The 22631-nt window shown below is 41.2% G+C and overlaps 1 protein-coding gene across 7 annotated transcripts in view; it reads right to left on the reverse strand.

Moving 5' to 3' along the window:
• PHACTR2 (phosphatase and actin regulator 2) overlaps positions 1 to 22631 on the reverse strand; it is a 263240-nt gene that overhangs the window by 40842 nt on the left and 199767 nt on the right. For 5 of the 7 annotated variants that reach the window (XM_032651918.1, XM_032651923.1, XM_032651919.1 and 2 more), the window contains 4 exons: positions 17191 to 17271; positions 12288 to 12446; positions 5910 to 6149; positions 1710 to 2244 (listed from right to left, as the gene is read on the reverse strand). In XM_032651918.1, coding sequence (XP_032507809.1) covers positions 1710 to 2244; positions 5910 to 6149; positions 12288 to 12446; positions 17191 to 17271 — 1015 coding nt within the window. The remainder of the gene's footprint in view (positions 1 to 1709; positions 2245 to 5909; positions 6150 to 12287; positions 12447 to 17190; positions 17272 to 22631) is intronic. The other 2 variants (XM_032651922.1, XM_032651924.1) reach the window with 1 other exon arrangement.

Raw genomic sequence — 22631 nt, forward strand, 5'->3', positions numbered from 1 at the left:
GACACTTCCTGACATTAAATAAGTATTTAATAAATGGAGAGTAATATCACTAGCAATTGAATAATTAAAAGTGGTATTTTAGTCTCTTGATCCAAATCAATTTAATTAATGTACTAATTTTTTAAAGTATAACAGGACAAGGATTTTTTTGAAAGAGGAAATATTAAATTATATATTGTAAAGAGTGAATTTGGGTTTTATTCTTAGAAACAGACGAGGCTGGATTTAAGAGCTCCAAGCCTTCCCTAGACAGAATTGGTAGTGACATCTACTACACTCTGACAGTCCTCTTTCTTACACCTATGGGACAGCAGAGCTAACATGTCTTATTTATCTTTAAGTAGAAAATTTATAGGACTTTGTGAGTGATTAGATCTGGAGGACAAGGGAGAATGAGGACCCTAGGATGAATTCCAGGTTTCTGGCTTGGGCAACTGGATGATGGCATGCCTATAGCATACCAGATTCTGTACTGGTTGGTGGGGATACAGAGGTAAGTAAGACATGGTGGTTAGTTCTGTCCCATAGGTAGGAAAAAAGTGCTGTTAGAGTACATGCAATAACCAATTCTGTCTGGATGAATATTGAAAGGCTTCACAGAGGAGATAATACTTGAGCTGGGTAGGGAATTGAGGAAGTAAGAAAGGTAGCTGCTCTAAGGCTGGAGGAAAAGGAGTTGGAAAAGAGTTCTTTCCTGATGCTCTTTATTTTCGGAGGAGGCTAAATAACTTGTTGAAATGGAGGTGGGCAGGAATGGGTGAGCAATCTGGACGTAAGTGGTAAAGATGTAAGTAACCACTATAAGGGAAGAGGAGGAAACTGTCTAGGAAAAAGAAAAAGGACTGCTAAGCAGTGATGAGGCAGACTCTAAATGTCCTTGAAAGCACAGATCTGAAGTGTATCAGTCAGTAAGGCCAATGGAATCGTCTCCAGCAGCCCGTGGCATTCCTGGGGCAGGGCTATGAAAAATCAAGACACACGCACCCCAGTGTTCACTGCAGCACTATTTACAATAGCCAAGGCATGGAATCAGCCTAAATGTCCATTGACACATGAAAGGATAAAGAAGATGTGGTACATATATACAATGGAATATTACTCAGCCATAAAGAAGCATGAAATAATGCTATTTGCAGCAACATGGATGGATCTAGAGACTATCATACTAAATGAAGTCAGAGAAAGACAAATATCATATGACATCATTTATATGTGAAGTCTAAAAAACGATACAAATGAACTTATTTACAAAACAGAAATTGACTCACAGACATAGAAAACAAACTTATGGTTACCAAAGGAGAAAGAGGGCGGAGGGAGGAATAAATTAGGAGTTTGGGATTAAAAGATACACACTACCATATATAAAATAAACAACAAAGACCTACTATATAGCACAGGGAACTATATTCAGTATCTCGTAATAACTTATAATGGAAATGAATCTGAAAAAGAATATGTATACACACACACATATACATGAATCACTTCACTGTACACCTGAAACTAACACAACATTAGAAATCAACTATACTTCAAGTTAAAAAAACCAAATCAACGGCTGGATTACAGATGTGCTTACCTAACTAGATTACATTATAGAAGAAACCAAAGTACGCTCCTTCATTGCCAGCAGAGTGATTTAGTGACCTTTAGTACCCAGCTTCATAGGAATACAGGTAGAATATGGGGTTTTTGTGCCGACTCACCATTTTGCATTTTCTCTGCTAACACTTAAGCCAGTGCCTGAGTGGACAGTGGTGCTGTTTGTTGCCTCTTCAGTCCAGAGAAGCTGACTTGGGTCTAAGGCAGGGACGGGCAGGTCGGCTCCGTTGCTAGCCAGGACGACAGGAGTGTCTGAGGCAGCAATGCTCTGCTCCTCCAGAGGGGGAGAAGGGGTGGGGGGAAGAGGTGCTGGAGCCACAGCGGGCAGAGGGACTGCGGACTTGGGTCTGCCTGTGGTCTGCTCCTCGGTTCCAGGGGCAGTCTGCTCGGGTTTGAGACTCGCCACGCTGGTCTCCGAAGGCTCTCCTTTAAGGTCAGATATGCCAGAAACGGTTGCATCTGAGGACAGTTGAGACGTTGGCTGCTTGCCAGTTTTTTTCTTGCCCTTTGTGATTCCTACCATCCCTGTTTTGCTAGAAACTGTCTCCTTTGAAGCTTTAGGACGAGATGAGGTGGAGGAAGTAGACGGTGAAGCTGTTGCTTTGGAGCCAGTTGTTTTTCTTGAATGAGAGGAACCAGCTAAAGTAGAGAGATTTTGCATTAAGAGTCAAAGAAGAGAACACTTTTTAAATAAACTAACCGAGTTGCAATCGTCAATGACCACGTTCCCTTTAAAGTTTACAAATCTGTCTGAATAAATGCATAAAGGGAAATAGGCTAATGATAATAATGGTCTTGTTTTCTGCCCCCTCCTTGCCTCCAACGGAGGAGCAAGTGACACTTGAGGCCAAACCCTGAGGGTCAAGAGTCCTCTGTCTACTCCCTCCTCCAGTCTTTAGCTGAGACAGCCAAAGGGAAATCCTCACCTCCTTGCCCTATGGGTCACCTGAAAAAGTCCCTGTATGTTCCAAAGAAGGGACATTATAGCGTGTAGAGGGTACACACCAGCAGCTGTCTGGGTATAGTACAAGGTTACTCTCATCACAAACTGTACATGTTGTATGATGCCTTTCTGGGAATGGAGTGGCCCACATTCAGAAGATGCTGGAGTATATACCACGAGCTCCTGTCTGGCCAAAAGCAAATTTACTCATCTTAACTGCTAAAAGAGCAAACTCCAAACCAGCTCTCCCCAATGGCTGTAGAGTGGCTTGCCGCCCTGCCCCATCTCCCCAACTGCAGCGATAACGGGGCAGAGGGAAAACCCATGGCCACATATGAAGGACAAGTCTCCTTCAAAACATCAAGAGGCAGAAAAATGTCTGTTTTCTTTTTCTTTTTTTTTACAAAAAATGTGTAAATGGGTAGTGTTTGAATAATCTGAAAGGAAAGAGTATCATTTTCAGAGCTTCTAAAACTGCTTATGCCCCTAGAGGGCCTTCTTCAGAGGATGGCCATGGCTATGGCAAAACAAAAAAGTTAACTCTCCTTTTCATCATCACAGGAAATACATTTAAACTCCTATGACCTTTAGGATCGATACATTTCTCCTAATTGCTTTTTCTGTTACAGTATTGTATATTCCCTCTTTTTCCGGAGGGGTCAAACTATCTTCCACAGAAGAACTAGAAAAATCTTGTTAGTATTGTGGAGCCAAAATCCACACTGCATACAGCTGTTATTTATTGTAACTTACCTCTGGTTATAACTTTATCGAAGTCAGTTGGGAGGGTCAGGAGAGGAAGAACAGATAAAGGAATAGACAATGAGGTGTATGACTTCACTAGCTCTGATCTACTGAAAAAAGGCAGTCTCACTTGGTGACACAGATGCAGGCTTAAAACAAGTCTCCATGGCTTGGGGGCTTTATTATTTTAGATATCCGTAATTATGAGAACTGCCCTCCCCCATATCAGGGCCTGTCAATGTTTCTTTGAAACAAACAATCCCCATTTGCCTATAGGGCAAACGTATTAAGCATACTCCTACAATCTAAGTCCATTCCAAATGTACCTTTCACAACCAAGATGCTAGGGACTTGCTGTCTAAACATGTTCAGTTATTTCCTGGGGAAATTGAACAGAATCCTTTCCACACATCAATTCTAATAATTTTTTCTTGTAGAAAAGTCTTTTTGTTTTTCTAACAGCAAAGTTAACTTCAGCCTTGCTTAAGGAAAAAATTTTTAGGCCTAGAGTGCAAATTCAAGCCATGTTACTATATTTCTCTTTTAAGTGTCGTCTAAAATGAGGATTTTGCTGAAATGTTGCTTAAGTTACCTTGAATTATAGCCATGACTAAAAAAGAAATGCCACCTCTCCTCAGTTAAATACTTGTGTTGTTAACACAGCGTGTAACGAGAAAGAAAAAAAATATGAGATGTTACTTCACCAGCAAATGTGCCAACCTGATATCTGGTGATCTGGAGGTCTACACTAACTTAGTAACAGAGGAAGAATCTGAACCAATAAATTTTTTTAAGAGATTAAATGTCTGACTGAAAATCAGGAGTGACATTTGAAGTATCTTTTCCAGAAGGTCAACTTTATTCAAATAAAACAAAGTCACCATGTAGAAGGTTCTAAATAGTTACAAATGGAATGTGAGTAGGATTCTGAAGGAGTATTATCAATATTTAATAAAAAAAAAAAAAGATCCTTGCACGCTGGGCTTGTTGGTAGACTTCAAGGCAACTCCTGTTTCTCTGTGATAACCTGAGAACAGCAACCTTTTTCACACTGAGCGCCAGTTGGGTCTCTTTTAATACAATGGATAACATGACTGTACTTTCCTCTTAGGAACATCATAAGTCTATAAAAAATCTTCAAGTAAAATATCTGGAAATAACTCCAAATCTCTCATGAAAGCTGTCACCTGCCCTGGTGTTAATCACCAGCCTTCTTCCGAGAGAAGTAAGAGAGAGGGCAAGCCGAGTCAACCGTGAGCTGCTGCCACGTGGGGCGTGGGGAAGTGGGTCCTCACTCCCAAGGACAGGGTGCGAGTTTGGGGCTTTACGTCAGGAAGTAAATCAGCACCTGCCTCACTTCAAGCACTGCTCCTGAGGTGTGCTAGGAAGTCTGGGAAACACACACAGACACCAACGAGAACAGACACTGATGTGTGATGGAAGCTGGTCCCTGAGAAAATGGCCCGTAGGCACTGTTGGCAAAGCATTCTGAGATTTTCATTTTAGAGCTTATTAGAAAATGAGACCCAGATACACAAGGTCAAAGGTGGTAGACAGGAACACCAGGACACAGACATCTATTTGCATTCTGAGTTCTGTCATACTGTCACCTAAGCCACCCTCTGAATCTGAGCATTATGGGTTTAAATTACAAGGGGGAAAGATTAATACCAAGGCATATCCTGGTAGCTGGTTTTGAGAAAGCTGCTGCTGATTTTAAGGAAAGTAAGGTTTGCTATAACACAGGAGAATTTTTATGCGTGTGTTAATGGGAAAAAGATGCCCAGCATGTGTATTTGGAATATGTCCTTTCAAAGGTTGGATGGCAGGAGAGGCTTCTTTATTCCACTTCACTAGAATGGGGGCTCCACTTTGCATTAAGCATATCTGATGTGAAAGGAAAGCTGAACACACATGACATGAAGTGATGTAATCACCCAAACATCCCCCGGTTATCTGCAGTCACAGCTTGTAATGGCTCCACTAGATGCTTTCCCTTGTAACACACTGAAGTCTATGAGGTTGGGAAGGGGGCACTGAGCATGTAACTTCCAACTCTGCTGTGCAGTTGTGACTCCAGTAGAGAGTGGTGGCATGAAGCACTGAGTGATATGAACCCTTTGTCATTTGTCAGTAGAGGGAGGCCTATAAGGTTTAAGACATTAAGATCCAGCAAATATGTCAAAGAGGTAAGCATCATGTTTTTATGTGCAAACTTAAGATATTTTGAAAGAAAACCCGAGCCAAAGAGCCACCCATAAACTCAAACAGGCAGGCCAGTTGCTGTCTGAATAACGTCAGATCACATCATCGCTATTCATCAGGCAGACTACTCCCTGTTTCCTTCTACTGGGTTTTGTGCAGATAGTGGATACTCAGGATGAAAGACGTCTATTCACCCTAAACCTAATGAGGTGAATGGATCAAGTGGTTGACTTTTCTTTGGTAGAGACAGCAACAAAGGAATCTCCCGGGCATTCTCTGTGTCAAAGCTGAGTCCACTGGTGTTACATCCTAAGAGAGCAGACACCAAAAAGGCCATCATTCCTAGAAGAAGAAATTAGCCCCACCCCAGCGCCAAGCACCCTAGACTCAACCCCACAGAGGGCATACTCACCAGCCTCTCGGGTTGCATTTCGGCTTGTTGGCTTGGGTGGAGGGACGGGGGCCTGCTTACCAGGAGCCTTTGTAATTGTTTTAATAGGAGGTACTTCGTCACCCTTGGGGCCGGCCCCAGCAGCGGCCCCTTTTGGAGGCACAGGTGTTTTTTTGGACTTAGGTTTGGGTGTAGGTTTAGGAAGAGCTGGAAGAGGTAGAGCAGGAGCTGCCGGTGTTTCAGAGTGGTTTTCAGGGTTCTCTACAAATGAGAAAGTGAACAGAAGCAGACTGATACAGACACACACCATACACACCATGCAAACAGAAGGAGCGAGACATAGTGCAACAGTGAGACAAACATGCAGCTGCTTGGCCCCTGGGAACCAGTGGGCTTCTGCACCAGAGAGAGTGAAGAAGGCTGGGGTAAAGAAGATCAAAGGCTAAAAGCCAAACTAGGGTGTGCTCTCCAGGTCCAAAAATCACTCCTGTGATAAAATAAGACTGCACGAGTGACTGTGATGAAGTTAAGTTCAGGGTGAGCGTAAATGTCCACCACCAGGGGCTGACACCAACTTCGAATCGGTGGTTGCTGGACGATGATGTGGGCATGAGTGCTAAGTTTTTAACCAAACTGAAGAACTCCAAGAGTGGCAGATCAGCGCATTACACACACGGCCACAGGGTGAGGCTGACGGCACAGCAATGGTTGGACTCACAGTTACCCTCCACTGAGGGACTTTCTCAGGAGAACTCAAGCCCCATCAACCTGAAAGGGATCTGTGCTCTGTCTCTGTCTCATTGTGGTCAAAAATCAATTATTTTCTAAGCTAAGGGAGACTCTCTAGAATCTGGTACAGGAAGCACAATGCACTGAATAAACTATTTTCTATTATTAAAATTTTCTCAAGTTCTCCCAGTGCACTAGGGCAGCTTCCTGTTTTACAATAACTTCCTCTGACCTTTTCAAACCGTGTCACAACTGTAGGTACTGGAGGGTGCAGAAACCAAAAAAAATATCAAATTTGTTTTGTAGTGTAAACACAAGTAATGAGTTTAAAAAGATAAACGTTAAAATTCATTTAAAAAATCATATCTAAGAAGGCTCACACAGATTTTGCATAACTAGAGTAGTATCAGTTTCTCATTTTAAAAAGTGGGGATGCTGAACGTTCATCCACATATTCACATCCTTATCTTTTCTAATTGTGACTAGTTAAAATTAAAATACACTTTGGGGGGGCTACCCTTGTGGCGCAGTGGTTGAGAGTCCACCTGCGGATGCAGGGGACGCGGGTTCGTGCACCGGTCCGGGAAGATCCCACATGCCGAGGAGCGGCTGGGCCCGTGAGCCATGGCCACTGAGCCTGCGCGTCCGGAGCCTGTGCTCCGCGACGGGAGAGGCCACAACAGCGAGAGGCCCGCGTACCGCAAAAAAAAAAAAAAAAAAAAAAAAAAATACACTTTGGGTCCAAAGAGCTAAGCAGCATTTCAAAATGGAGCACAACAAAAGTGTAAGACAGCGTTAAGACAAGACTGAGCCTTTACTGTATATGTTCTTCTATTATCAAATGAACAAGAAAGGATTTTAATATTGGAATGCATCACATTTTATTATTTCTTTTGTTTCATTTCTCATCCCAGTGAGTGTGAAGTGAGGACTCCTCCCCTTTTTTTTACATCTCCATCATTCTACATGTATAACTATCATAAAAGTGATTGAAATTTCAGTATGTAACGAATAAAACTTTTCTTTTACCTTCCCTCAGTCATGCAACCCACCCGTCACTGCAGCCCAGGCGGACTCCTGCACTTAATTGTACTCGTTACCTGAGCTACTTAGTCAACATTTCTCAGAGGCTACTTTGTATGTCTGCCTTTCTGTTTATATATCTTGTCTCTTCAACTAAGCTGCTTAGCATCCATAATACAGGAGTGGCGCTCCTAACCCACCAGGTCTGAACCACAAGGCCACTGTATTGCAAGAGTCAGAGTTGAGAACAATACAAGTTGACAGTCACTGAAAACATTTTATTTTAATGTAAAACATACAAATGTACATTGATTTGCTAGTCTTTTGACTTAGGTTAGAGGCCTGTTCTTTAAGTCCATCTTTGTACCTTTAGCCCCTGGCATAATGGAGATGCACCAATAACACCATCCATGGTGAAAGCCCGTCACAGTGATCTGCACCACCTGGTATCCTAATTCTCTCTCCTGCTACAAAGCCTCACATCTCTTATCCTCTGCCTTCATGGCATATTACTGAGGGATCTTTTTTCTGTCTGCCTAAGGTTTTTAAATTCTAAAGTTATATCCCAAAGAATCCAGCTTCTGAGTTTGGGAGGGAGATGGTTCACTCTATGACAGCTGGAAATTTCAATTCCTACTGGGTTGAGAATGTACATACTACACGCAAACTTCTGGCTACTCCTGGAGAAGCGGGGTCCACTCCTCCCTCCTCTGTAAATTCTATCAAATTATCTGTGTGTGTTTGCCATATGGCCAATGTTTATGTTTACTCTGCAGTGATTCCTAACGGGTATATGTGCGTGCGTATGTATGCGTGAGCACACGCACGCAAACAGTATACTTTTCTGACTAAATTATAAACTGCTTTTGTCTGAAATTTTATATTCCATCAGGCAAGATGCTCTAAACATTATGTCTATTCAGTGAATGTGACTGATCAGCTGACAGTTACTAACACACACACACACACACACACACACACACACACACACACACACACCCGTGGGAAGTGAACCCTTGTATCTGGGACATAATGAATAACATCAAGAGGTATTTTTTACTATTAGCATATGATCTGAAGAAAAGACATAAACTGATGGTGTAGAGGAGTATTACTTTTTCAAGAGGAGGTTAAGAAAGGGCTGCCTATGCACTCTGGCTTGGTGAGGATACTACATCTCTTAACAATGGTCTGGAGGTGAGCTACTGACTACACTTCCAAATTTGCCTCCTTCCACCACAGGGAGAGTCGAGTCCAACAACACTTAGGGCAAATCTGAGAACTGCAGGCGGCCTTCACTTTGCCTAGAATGCACTTGCCCCCATTCCTCTCCTTTGTCTGACTGCATCCTTCTTATCTCCTCCAGGTCTCAGTTTAGAAGTATCTTCCTCTTAAGACCCAATTTTGGTCCCACCTGCAAGCTCCCTGGTTTGCTGTCCTCGGGCCTCCCAGAGCACTTTGCATCTTGTATTACAATTGCCTGTGTACGTGCTGGTCTCCACATAGGTCACGATCTGCTTGAAGGCAAAGGCCGTTTCTTAATGCACAGTGTGCTCTTTCCCTGGCCCCCATGGCTGCCCTTCATGCTCACGTGGGGAACAAATGCAGGTAAGATACTTGTTACTTCATGGAAAGCCCTCTACAATGACTCAACAGAAATAATATCAGATACTTTGCAGATTTCTCATATTTAATACCAAGCTATATTTAACAGATTGCAGATCAGTTTTTCTGCTTATATATAGATTTATTGATAAGGAATAATGGGAGACTAAGAGGCCCGAAGGCCTTCAGGAAAATGTTTCCAGTGTTAGGCAGAAGAGGCCCAAGACCACCGCCCTAACTCAGAATCAGGTGCCCTCAGGAGCCCCAGGAACACCACGTGTCCTAGGTAGAACCTGCCCCCAGAGTAGTGGGAGGCCACTTGACATTTGTTTTGTTTTCTTTGACGCTGATGTTTCAAATATTAAAGTACTGATGTGCTGTCTCAAAAAGAGATACAAGCATCTAGGATGGTATGTGATTTGGCTTTGCAAACATAACCAGTTAATATATGAAAAGAAGTTCTTGGGTGAGTTGACTTAATGCAAAAGAAAGGGGCACACTGCACCCCAAAATAAAGGGTAAACTGAGAACATGGGAGAGCAGATTTGCACGGTAGTAAGTTCAAATAAGAAGTGAGATCAAAAGAGGAGCAGAGGTAAGAGTAACTCTTAAGCTGTTTTTTCAGTATTAAATGCTGTCTTTCCAGAGCGATGAATGGTTTGTTTATAAGATATTTTCTATTTAACATGATACTCCATGATGTTGGTCAGGAGTGACATTCTTTTTACTGTCAGGAAGTGGTTTCCATACCAAATGCTTCCCCTCACTCAGTGTGGCTCCAGCAGGGCCACTGTCTACACAGCAAGAGGGAGGCTCCTCTGTCTTACTGGTGCTGGGGCACCATGTCCACCCTTTCCATCTCCTTATGTACAGACCAGCCAAGCAAGATGTTATCTTGGACCTTATTTGACCAAAAAGAACTGAATGTACTAATCCAAAGTAAAAAAATAAGAAAACAAAAACATCTCTCAAATATCCATGAACCTATGAAGCCTGCCATCTTTTTGGAACATCAGGCCTGCTGGTTTAATTAACATAAAACTGTCAGCAACTTTTTATTAGGCTGATAAGGGAAATACGGCCTTTGAAGTCCGTCCAGTCCACTGACTGACATTCCACACGGACCAGGCACGCACTAGAGATGGCACTGTTACATAATGAAGGATGTGATTTTGAATGTGAAAAGGCTGTAGCAGGGACAGAGCACAGATGGATTTGAAATTTAACAATGTGGTGAGACAGGACAGTTGGACTAAAAAATAAAAAAGTAAAAAAAGAAATCACTGCATTTCAACTGAAACCTCTTAAACTCTACTCAGGTCTGTTTTCTCTTATGTTCCAGGAATATTATCATTAAAAATTTTAGTTAATTTCTCATAATCAGTTATGAGAAATCAACTAACATATGATCTTAAGCATAACCAGAGCCCTTCAATGGAAACACTAAGTAAAGCCCCATGAGCACCATACTTAATATGGAATAAAGCAAAATAAAAAATTTCCAACAGATTAATAATAGAGGCTTCTAAAATTTTTAAAGGCTAATTTATATTCAAGTAATAAGAGGTTATGGACTTCCTGAGAAGATGATGTTAAGTTGTGTTTGTCAAATGTTCTTCTGTTCCCTTTGCCTTTGGAGGATTTGGGTCAAGAACAGAGGAAGAGAAGTTTCCTTCCAGCAGTTTCTAAGAGTTCTCAAAATGCCTAGAGAGCCCAAACTAGGTTTGACAAATTTATGCCATCCAGCTCAGAGGCAGGCTTTATGGAAAAATAGCATGTTTTCTGAGGATTCATTTCTATGCAGCAGGAAATCATCTAGAATCTCCCAACAAAGCATTACCTTACGGGGGTTTCAGTTCAGGTTTGCATAAGTAAGAGGCTTGGGGGTTCCTGCAACCGTGATAGGAATGGTATGGAGATGTAGTCAATCAGTGACCAGGAACTTGTGAATGTTCTGGGGGTCCTTGATAGACAAGTATTTTGCAGTTCTGCAATCTACCATAGTATTTCACTTTGGAAACCAAAGTCTCTAAAGAAGCCTTCAGGGAATGGCATAATTGCCTCTGGCATATTTTGAAACTTCCAATTGCACAGACAAATCATGGAGCAGAGGTTGTGGCCATTCCAGCAACCAGAATCCCCGGCATTACTGGGAACTATTCCTGGGTCTCCCAGAAATGCCTGAACCTGGACCAGAACTTACAATGTTGGGTGTGCGGATGCCACCAGCCAAGCTCCCACTTCTAAAGAGATAATGCAGGGCTAAGCGAGCCATCTTGTTATGCTATTCCTCCAAGCTGAGCTGCTATAATTTGAAAGTAACCAGCAGAGAAAGATGTTCAGACTGCTGGCTTTTTTTTTTTTTTAAAAGATACTGAGGGGCTTCCCTGGTGGCGCAGTGGTTAAGAATCCACCTGCCAATGCAGGGGACACGGGTTCGAACCCTGGTCCAGGAAGATCCCACATGCCACAGAGCAACTAAGCCCGTGTGCCACAACTACTGAGCCTGCGCTCTAGAGCCCGCGAGCCACAACTACTGAGCCCGTGTGCCATAACTACTGAAGCCCGTGCGCCTAGAGCCCAAGCTCCGCAACAAGAGAAGCCACTGCAGTGAGAAGTCCACGCGCCACAACCAAGAGTAGCCCCTGCTCGCTGCAACTAGAGAAAGCCCGCGTGCAGCAACAAAGACCCAATGCAGCAAAAAATAAATAAATTAAATAAATAAAATTTTTTTAAAAAGATACTGAGAAAAAGCTCCTGAGGAAAGGATAACATTCCCAGACAACTCCAATGATAGAAGAGGCCACCCCTTCCGATTCTTACTATTAATTAGCCCCCTTTAATAAAACATTAAATGATGTGCTTATAAAATGGATGTAGCTACCTGAGGAAACCATCCAATTTCTCTTTGCTAGTTATCGTTTCTCTCCTCTTTGTATTTGCAGAACTCCTCTCTACTGGTCTTAGGGTCACTATTTGAAGCCTAAGTCCTGCTTCTCAACTTTGAGCTGTAAAAGAATATGGGGTTTCTCTTGATTTTACCTTTCTTATCTTCTGCCTTTTCCTCCAGAGGTGGTGCTTTTTCAGCTACAGAGCCATTACCTTCTTCAGATTTTACTACATTTTCCTCTCGGGTAGATTCCTCTCCGATGGGTATCATGTGCCCGTTTGAATTTTCAAAGTTAACTGTTACATCTCCATCTAAAAATGGGGAGAGAAACACCTAGATGTCTAACTTGATGGCTTTCTTAAAACCAAAATTTCCAGTTACTAGGCCTGTAGGGTTCAGGTTTATGTTTCAGACCTGGGAACCAAATACATCCTGGACTATTTTCACCATGTTTTACTGAATAATTCATTCAAATGAAAGAGCTAGAAAATTCTTAGTCTTGGAGGAAAGAAGCTATGGAGGGAGTATCCAGGAGCCATCTCAAGACAGTTAGGAACGATTAACCTAATTATAAAATATCCCTAGGCAGGAGAGTCCCTCTCTTCTTGGGCTTAGTTTTGGTTGAAGTCAATACTTAGGAGTCTCTTTGTCATTCAGAAACTGACCTGTGAAAAAAGGAATCTGAAAAATGGAATAAACATTTTTAACAAGCACCAAAAACACAAGGTGAATGCAAATACACAAATAACATGAAATGCAACTACACATACAAACGATTAGTGGGAGAATATGAACATTTCCAAGCACCACTGTCTCCAGAATATTACATCCATGACATGTTAACTTTACACAGTAATATAACTGCTACTCTATTCAGGGAAAGATGGCAGTAAGGCTAACTGTATTTTCATTTTCCTATTTATGGAAATATTAAAATGTACTCAGGGAATTGTCATATATAGCTGACCAGTAAGTCTTTAAGTTGGGCTAATAATAATTTGAAAACATTAGGAAAAAAATGTAAATAAAGCAATTACAGGGGAATTTAAAAAAATCACAACTGAAATTAAAATTTATGTTATCTAAATCACAAATAAGTAATTTTAACACCCCTGAATGTTTATAAATTCCTAAGAGTTTCTAAAGTGAGAGAGATTTTGCCGAAACTCTTAATTCAGTGATGCTTGAAAATTTAACCATAGTTCATATCAGGAAAATTTTAAGCTGTGCTACCACTGTAAAAGTGAAATTAATGATTGGAAGTTTTTACTTAGCAAACTTGAAGAAATGCATGATTAGAGCTGATTTTATGCAATTTTTGATTAATCTTATTTTGGCAATCATTCTAAAACAGAGACCATCTCCCAAGTTTTCATTAAATATGATTGAATCGCTTTGGCTTAACAATAAAATCCATTGGCCTTATTGACAAAAACAAGCATGGCATTTTAATAAGTAAAATACATGTCACAGAATTATGTCATACTTAAAATGAACAACTGTTCCTTATTCACGTAACTTCCAAGTACCTATAATCCGATTCCTGTATAAAACTAAAATAGACAACAATTGAAGGCAATGCCATTGCAAGTAGATCTCAACTATTTCAATAAAATTAAGATAATGATTTTTAAAAGACTATACAACAAACCAACAAGAAAACAAAAGATTCTTAGTTCTTATTACTGGATTCCAAGAAATTTGCTAGTAAAAAAAAGAGGGAGGGGAGACACAACATAATATCCAGGTACTGGATTAAGAAAAACAAAAAATAATATAAGAACAGAAAATTCCAGACAAAATAGAAAACCACTTCTTTATATAAAAATCCTCAATTTTTAGGTAACCCAAATATAAATTTACCTTTGTTTTCTATGATTTTAGTTGGTAATGAAAACATGTTGAAATCATGTTAATGACAATTTGTTTTAACCATTATTACATTAAAAATTCTTTAGTAGACTAAATAACTAATTTTTAAAATTCAGAACAAAAAAACCTAGAGAGAAAATTAAATAATTGTGGGCACAAGAAGAAATTGGATTATCACAAGATAGAAAGAAATAATCAACAATGTAGAAAGATACTTACTCTGAGATATAAAGCCAAAGTATAGGAAATAATAGAAAAAGGAGTCATGTTTGTAATAAATATGGAATTCAAGAATAAAACAGAGGAGAACTGAAGTTATTATTAATTAATTGGTGTGTGTATTGAAAAGGTTTTCTAGTTTTGTGTATTATTTTATCAATGGAATTAAAATAAGTCAAGTCCTTGATATAGTTTATGTATGTAAGTAAAATACAAGCTCAGCAAAGGAAGGCAGGACAAGATGCTGAGCCAGGCTGCAGGTTACAGTAAGATGTGCCCACTCCAAGTCTTACAGGAGCATTTGTATGCAAAGGAAGGAGAAAACTCAGACAAGAGTCGTAAGCTTAAAGTAAACCAAGAGATAAAACACACAGAAATAAGTGGTTAAATAAGAAGCATGAGAGTATTTGACGGATTTCCCTCTTTCTGGTAAACTGGTACATTGGGGATACAGTTAACAGAGGAACAGAGACAAGAAGAAAATCATGTAAGAACAGAAGTTGAGTGACTCATTAGAAGGTTAAAGAGGACACCATGGGAGAAAAAGAAAGGAGGCTGTTAATGCAGGCAAAAGCATCTACATGCCTTCATGTTAAAGCTAGGGAAAAGATGGAAGGTAAGAACCAGAAGATGTGACTAAACCTGGAGCAGACCATGGACTTCTCAGGAGAGAAGGCCAATCACTGAATTTTTAGATTGAAGCTAGATCTTGGCATAAAAAAGGTCAACTAAAAGAAATAATAATAGCTGGGAGTGAAGGTATGGGGTGGAATGGGATGAGGTCAAATCCAGGGTAGCTGGCAGGATTTTAAAAGTCTATTTGGCTCACTGAATAAAGGGCATGATTGACAAGCACTGTCAAGAGCTACGACGAGGTCAAGAACATGAAGGCAAAGAATGGACCTTCACTGGCAGAAGAGACGAGGTTTTCACCAAGCACAGCAGCTTCCAGTCTCTGGCTAGAGCTGAAAACAGACCGAAATTCTCAAGATAATTGTTTTTGGAAAAATGACAGAAAACTATTTTCCCCAGCCCTTGGCTGAAAGTGGGGAAGGGCTCTATTTACAATAAGCCTCACTGGGAACTTCTAAGTATTTGGTAATTTCTGTAGTTCTATATAGGGACCATGCAAAAAGTAGAAAGTAAGATTCAGTAATTGATGACTTCCCAAACATTAAACCTACTACACTATGTTTATGTTAAAGACTGTTTTGTTATTTTATGTTTTAAAACTTTTCACGTTCGGTCTGCAAACATTAAATAAAAAAATCCAATAGAGTCAGATTTCTGGAAAGTAAGTATATGAAATTGTAATCCATCTTGCAAATAGTTTAACAGATTAGGCAAAATAAAACCAAGCAATATTAAGCATTTCTTTCAGCTGACCACTGCCACTTGTCTTTAGAAAAAGTAAACACTTTTCTAGCTATAATTTTTAATTGGGTAAAAAAAGAGGTCTTTAGTCTCTAACTTTAATACTCATTAACAGTTTCGATCAGAAATGTTTCCTTTCTTTGAAAAGGTTTCCAAATAAAGGACACCAAAACAGTGCACTGGCCCACGCTATAAAGGTGATGGCCCAGCATTGAGCTTTCAGTGGACATGTAATTTCTCTGCCGTCTCCAGGGAGATTAGGGAGGAAGCAAACTCTGATACCAGTAGCAAGCCCACCTTCAAGTACAAAAAATTTTAAGGATGTACATTTTTTATTTCTAAAAGTCCCAGGAAGGAAATGACTAGCTTCAAGGTAATAGAAAACTAGGGACTACTTTAAGTTCCTTCATAAAATGGAGTGAGAAAAGTACAATAAATAAAATACCTAAAATTTTGAGGGCTCAAGAAAAATGGCAGTATTCACTCCAGACATCCCTACTTTCTCTGCAGGAGTACAATAGTAAAGCATCTCCTAGCTCCTTCTAGAATATTCAGATGCTGGGGAAAGCGTCGCATTTGGACTTACAAATAGTGAATGCCTAAAGAGGTTAAGCTCTTAGCAAGGAATATATATCAGGAAATGAGAAGAACTATTATTTCAATTCCAAATCAACAGCATTTTATTTGTGCCTATAAAAGCACAATAATAATATTTTACCCCAGTAAATGTTTAGAGGGGTGGGGTGAGGAAAGGCATGAGGTAAGTCAGCAATGTTGCAACAAAAATTTCCTTTAGTTTTATAGTAGTGGGAGCAATGAAAATCATTCAGTACTATTTATTTGGAGAAATAACCATCTTGGTATTTCTTTGGAGGGTCTATCTCAGTTTCTATCTAATCCTTGTCTTTTTGAGAAAGATTCCCCCCTGGGAGGATAGAGGAAAAAAGGGAAGAAGATTAGAGGTTGGGGAAAAAACACTTGGAAATAATAATTGTTAGTGATATGGTGAGACAGAGCTAGATTCAAAGAAATGAAAAGAGAACAATGCTGGGAAAATTACTTGAGAGAACACACAAAGCAGATTAATTTAATTTGCCCATTAATCCTTATTGACCGTACATTTGAGTGTATTACAGAGCATAAAGGACGAGAGGTCTGTTTACCATCTCTTTTCTCACTCTTTTTTACTGGTAGACTTAAGAAACCAAAAGGCATGAGCCAAGCTAAAACTTTGCATTTACTTAAACAATTGAGTTTACTTGTATAGACAGATTGAAGCTCAAGAACAGAGAATGAATCATGTAAGCATTTGTATCTTATCTGTATCTCCTGCCACAGAGTAGCTTTGTAAAGCTTTAGGTTTAGGGTGACATATGGTGAAGGACTCACCAAAAAGGTCATTGAATTTCTTCTCTAGAAAACCTTAGATTCTCTGCAGCCCACAAAGGCATTCTGAATTAAAGCACGATTCTCAGAGTGTGGTACTTTATTTCCCAAAGACCATGATCATCTTAAATTTCAAAAGAAAATGAAAGAAAGACCAAAGAAGGAAGGATCAAATTATTTTAAATGTATGATTAATTTCCTCACCTTGATCAGGCAATTCCTTAAGAACTCCCCTTCTTATCAGCTCCTCTCTACTTTGTCTTGTAGAAATCTTCCTTTCTAATACTTTTAAAAAGAATAAGCACAAGTAAGAATCAAGTCATTGCTTAAAATAATTATGAAAAACATTTCAAGTAGAATTGAGCATATTCATTCTGTTGACTTGAGGCTCAAACCCCAGTTTTTCTGGTTGCCTAGCAAACCACGTGATTGGAATCAACATAATTAGGACAGGGCAAATAACCCTAGCCCAAGACCTGAAGCTCAGCCACTGAGCCTCGTCTTCCAAATAACGGAATGTGGCCAAGAATCCAGACACATTCTCCCGTATCAACTATGGAGCACCAAGGCTACTTCTCACTTGGAAATACTCCTTTCTTTAGTAATGATGCATTCTAAAACACAGGCATCTATGAATGATGAATGTGCAATGTGTGAATGTGCTTACATGGAAAATAAACTTCCAGTAGACACTCAGGTAACTCATCTGAACCCCAGACAGGAGGGACTACTTTTCTAGTGTTTTCTTTCTCACATCATCTATTACAAAAGTCCAGCATTTCTGTAATTCTTTTCCCTGCCATACTCACAAGTTCTAGAGTGTTCTGGTGGATCCCCTGACAAATTCCAAGTCTTGGGAGGATGGAGTTAATTCATGTTTTCATAGTATGTAAAGGAATGGGAATCTCAACACTGACTCTTTCTTCTTCTGGAAGAAATTAAATTCCTGGTACAACTTCAGAGTTTAGGAGTTTAGGAGCTCAGGGTGGGACTTCAGTAGCATTCACCTTATATGCCTATAATATTAGTTCCTAAACCCTACATGTCTATATGACCACTAGTTCCATTTGCCCCTTTCAAGGGTCATACCATCTTCTAATCCTTTGAGCCAACATTCCTCAAAGTGCGTTCTGCCAAACTCTATTCCCTCTGGATGTCCTGTTCAAGAAAGCACCTTGACACCTAAAACACCTAAAACAGGGCCACAGAAGGGATCTACCTAGGGCTCTTTGGGGAAAAGGAAAGGTACGTTGCTGGAGAGTGGGTATGCACAGCGGGACTAGATTCTGACCCCCCCTAAAATTCCTACCCCTGGCTTCATAATTTGCAAATCCTAAAGTCACCCCGGACAACATAATTTCAAGACCTAAATAAAACCCCATTGCCCCAAGCCACACCCTCACACATACTGAGAACGTGTTTTTTGGGGGGTGCTCCAGGTGGCCTGATGCTAGGACACTGGGTGGGGGAGGGAGGGACGTGCCTTGGACCAGCAGCTTTGTATTAAGCGATGACATGAGCCCCAGAATAGCAACACTTAGTCTCTTAAAGAAATTGGATTTTTTCCCCCTTTCTGATAACTAGGAATTATGTATCTTGGTTGCCAGAAAAGTCAGAGAAAAGCTTGATATTTACCATAGATTTCATATAATTCATGGATGAAATCTGCTTCCTCCTTCTAAGCAAGTGACCTGACTTCATTTATATTTTATGTATAGCATATGTGTACTTTTTGTTCTAAGTTTTGTCCAACTTTTTTTTTTGGTTAGACTCAGAATGTAAACAAACAAGAAAATGAATAAATGAGTGAGTAAGTGAATGAAAGGTCAAAAGAATGATACTGAACATCTCATTGGTTCACTTGGAGACACACACAGAAACCCCACGCCCCTTTAGGTCACTCACCCAGCCCCACTCTCCACCACCCCTTGCAGAAGCAAGTGACAACAGCTCACTGAAATGTTGGCGATTTCAACACACAAAGTTACCTGGGTATGGGGGGCCAGAAGGAGCTGTTCTTTTATGGGAGCTCTTTTATGTAAAAAGAGTACCGTTGCTTAAAGGCAGCTCCAACGTGTTCAGGTTTTGTCAAAGAGGAGAGAACCCCGGTCAGCACAGGAAGCCAAACAAGAGCACCCACAATGCCACTGGGGCACTGCGGAGACTCTGTGAGGGGTTCGGTAGGACCCTGACCACTGCAGTCTCACGAGATTGTAGGACCCATTCACACCTGACTGGGCCTCCAGCGGGAGCAGGCCTCTGAGACCTCTCACAGCGGGATCTCAGCCCCTACTCCTGGGGGTGGGCCCAGAGACCCCCAGCTGTGCTGCACTAAGCTTGAGGTTGCAGGCACCACTGGGCACAGGATGAGCCCACATCCTGGGAAACTGAAGGCATTGCCTATTCAGAACACAGTCATTGTGGCCATCTGCCCCTGGCTCTTAGGAAACAGAGCTTCTAATTGTTTGCTCCTCTGGTAAAGTGGCCCAAAACACAAAAGAGTTGTCAGAAGTCTTGGATGCTAGCTCCAGAACTTCCACGGCCAGTTGTGTGATGTTGGGAAGTCTTCAAGTTCCAAGGCCCCTGACCCATTATCTGTAAATCGAGGGATGAGATTCAATGGCCGCTAAAGGACAGGTGGTCCAGCTCAAATAGTGGGTGATCCTGGATCACTAATCAAGGCCATTCTGTAATCTCTGCTTTGGGCACCTTTTAAAAGGTTTCATATTTGAACTTAAAAAAAAAAAAAAATCATCAGAGAGCCCGAAAATATCCCCTTGTTTCTGCCTTTCCGTTATGGATCCCAGAGGATGTTTTAGTTTAGTGTTAAGTTTTCTGTTGCTTTAATTCTAACTTAATCTCAGCTAAAAATCCCTCCTCTTTCTTCCATGTAAATACTGGAGCTAGACCTCGGCAGTTTGGCTTCCTGCCAAGAATCAAACTCCACTGCTTTGTTCTTTTGCTCTACCTCCTGTAAAGGGGCCCTGATAGGAAAATGCCTTTGGCTATTTGTTCGGTCTTTGGCTGAGGGCATTTTTAACACATAATGCAGATATCTGTGTCCTGGGCCAAGGAGAACAAACTACAGGCAACTAAGCACGGAAGGTATTTTGTCAAGGCACCAAGTTCCAACCACCGTACTCCCAGAACAAGTATCTCACTCTTCATCTTTTAAAATATGTGCCTCATGTTTACAGAGTGTCTGTGTGTTTGCAGAACACATTCACTGGACACTTTTTCATGGGCTCAGAAGTGTCTTGCACTGGAATGAATCCGCGAGGTCATTCTAGTCCAACATACCACACAAAGCAGGAGTCCTTTCAGGAACATTCCTAAGATGTGCTCACCTCCCTGAAGACATCCTCGGAGGCAGGAGGGTCCCTCTGTGGCAGAGCCCCCTCCAGTTCTCCATTGCCCTCACTTTTAGGAAGGAATACCTCACCAGGAGCCAAAATCGCACTCCCTCCCTGTAACTTCGGCCCATTAGTCAAGCCCACGCTCCCCACAGCTCCAGACTTGAGCCAGTTGTCTGTGAGTGGAAAACAGCAAGAGTGACTCTGGGTCCACTGAGAGCAAAGTGGGTCATGGAAACCTCCTAGAATCTGATCCCAAGTATCCACCAGCTGCTCTTGGACTCTGAAGCTCACACTCATCTACTCAACAACAGCAATAATGCTGGGGGGGCGGGCGCGCGGCTGCTCAACAACAGCAGTAATGCTGGGGGTGGGGGGGCGGGTCTCACTCACAGCTGTAGCATACCCAGAATCTCGCCGGGGAAGAGACTTAGCAGGACACAGATCACTGAATGTAATAGTTGGGCTTCTCCATGAAAAGTATTGTTGCCAGTTGAGTAAATGCCTCATGGTTACTCAGTTTTATCCTAATTGAAAAAGCATGTGTGATTTTTACCGCAAGGCCAAGCAAAACCATGATTTCTTTTTTTTTATATAGTTGATTTACATTATTGTATTAGTTTCAAGTGTACAACATAGTGATTCAATATTTTTATGGATTATACTCCATTTAAAGCTATTACAAAATTGGCTATATTTCCCTGTGCTGTAAAATATATTCTTATTGCTTATTTCTTTTATGTGTAGTAGTTTCTATCTCAATCCTCTACTCCTATCTTGCCCCTCCTCCCTTCCCTCTCCCCACTGGTAACCACTAGTTTGTTCTCTGTTTCTGTGATCTGTTTCTGTGTTGTTGTATTCATTCGTTTTATTTTTTAGATTCCACATATAAGCGATAACATACAGTATTTGTCTTTCTCTGTCTGACTTATTTCACTAAGTATAATAACCTCTAGGTCCATCGACATTGCCGCAAATGGCAGTGTTTCGTTCTTTTTGTGGCTGAGTAATATTCCGTTGTAAATATGTACCACATCTTCTTTATCCATTCATCTGCTGATGGACACTTAGGTTGCTTCCATATCTTAGCTATTGTAAGTAATGCTACTATGAACATTGGGGTGCATGTATCTTTTCGAATTAGTGTTTTCGTTTTCTTTGGATATATTCCCAAGACTGGAATTGCTGATTATATGGTAGTTCTATTTTTAGTTTTTTGAGGAATCTCCCCACTCTTTTTCACAGTGGCTGCACCAATTTACATTCCCACCAAGAGTGGAAGAGCGTTCCCTTTTCTCTACACCCTTGCCAGTATTTCTCTGTGCAGAACCATGATTTCTGTTTTACTCCCCCCTTTGGGTGAATTGAAGTTCTGACAGTTCAATCCTGATTACAACAGTTCATGTTCTCTCCAAGTGAAGGAAGCACTGTGTCCCATTTTCCCGACTTCATACCTATACTCTGGTTTTTCAAGTATTTGAAAAGGACCACTCTTCCAAAACTTCCAGTGGCTGTCCATCTCACACTGAATAACATCTCAACTCCTCGGCATGGTCCCTAAGATGCCCCACCCCCTACTCCAGGATGGCCCTCCCCCAACCTGATCCGCTCCTAACCACTCCCTCCTGGCTCTCTCTGCTCCAGCCCCTCCAGCCCCTGCTGCTTCTCACCTGAGGCAAACTCCTGCCTGGTGGCCTCTGGCCTTACTGGGATGCGATTTTTCAGACCCCCACACGGCTCATTCCATCACTTCCTGCTCACCCCCTCACTTCCTTCAAGTCTCTGCTCAAAGGTCACCTTATTAGAAGTCCCTTCCCTGTATACCTGATGGAGAATAGCTTGCTCCTTTTCCGATCTTTATCCTTCTTCTTAACCTGCAAACTGTGTCCTGACCTCCGACATGGGACTTACTAACTTTGTGTAAGTGTAGTCTCCATGAGAACGAAAACTCTGTTTCATTGACTGCTGTATCCCCAACAGTGCTTTCTTTGCAGGTTGTTGGCACTCAGAAAAAAAAAAAAGTGTATTTGTTGAAAACAATGGATTAAAAGAAATAGGCTAAACAAAAGAAAATAGGCTAAGAATGGTCTTATTTTCTGCCCCTTCCCCACCTCCAGGGTAGGAGAGAGCAAGCGAGACCCGTGGCAAAACTGTAAGAACAAGAGTCTTCAGTCTTTTCCCCCCTTGACCGCTTGGCTGGACCAGCCCAAGGGAAAATCCTCAGCTCTCTGTCCTATGGCTCATCTGGAAAAGTCCCTGTATGCTCTGAAGAAGGGAGGTCACAGTGTGTAG

Source organism: Phocoena sinus, chromosome 12 (genome assembly GCF_008692025.1).
Source record: "Phocoena sinus isolate mPhoSin1 chromosome 12, mPhoSin1.pri, whole genome shotgun sequence".
In the NCBI taxonomy this organism is placed as follows: Eukaryota; Metazoa; Chordata; class Mammalia; order Artiodactyla; family Phocoenidae; genus Phocoena; species Phocoena sinus.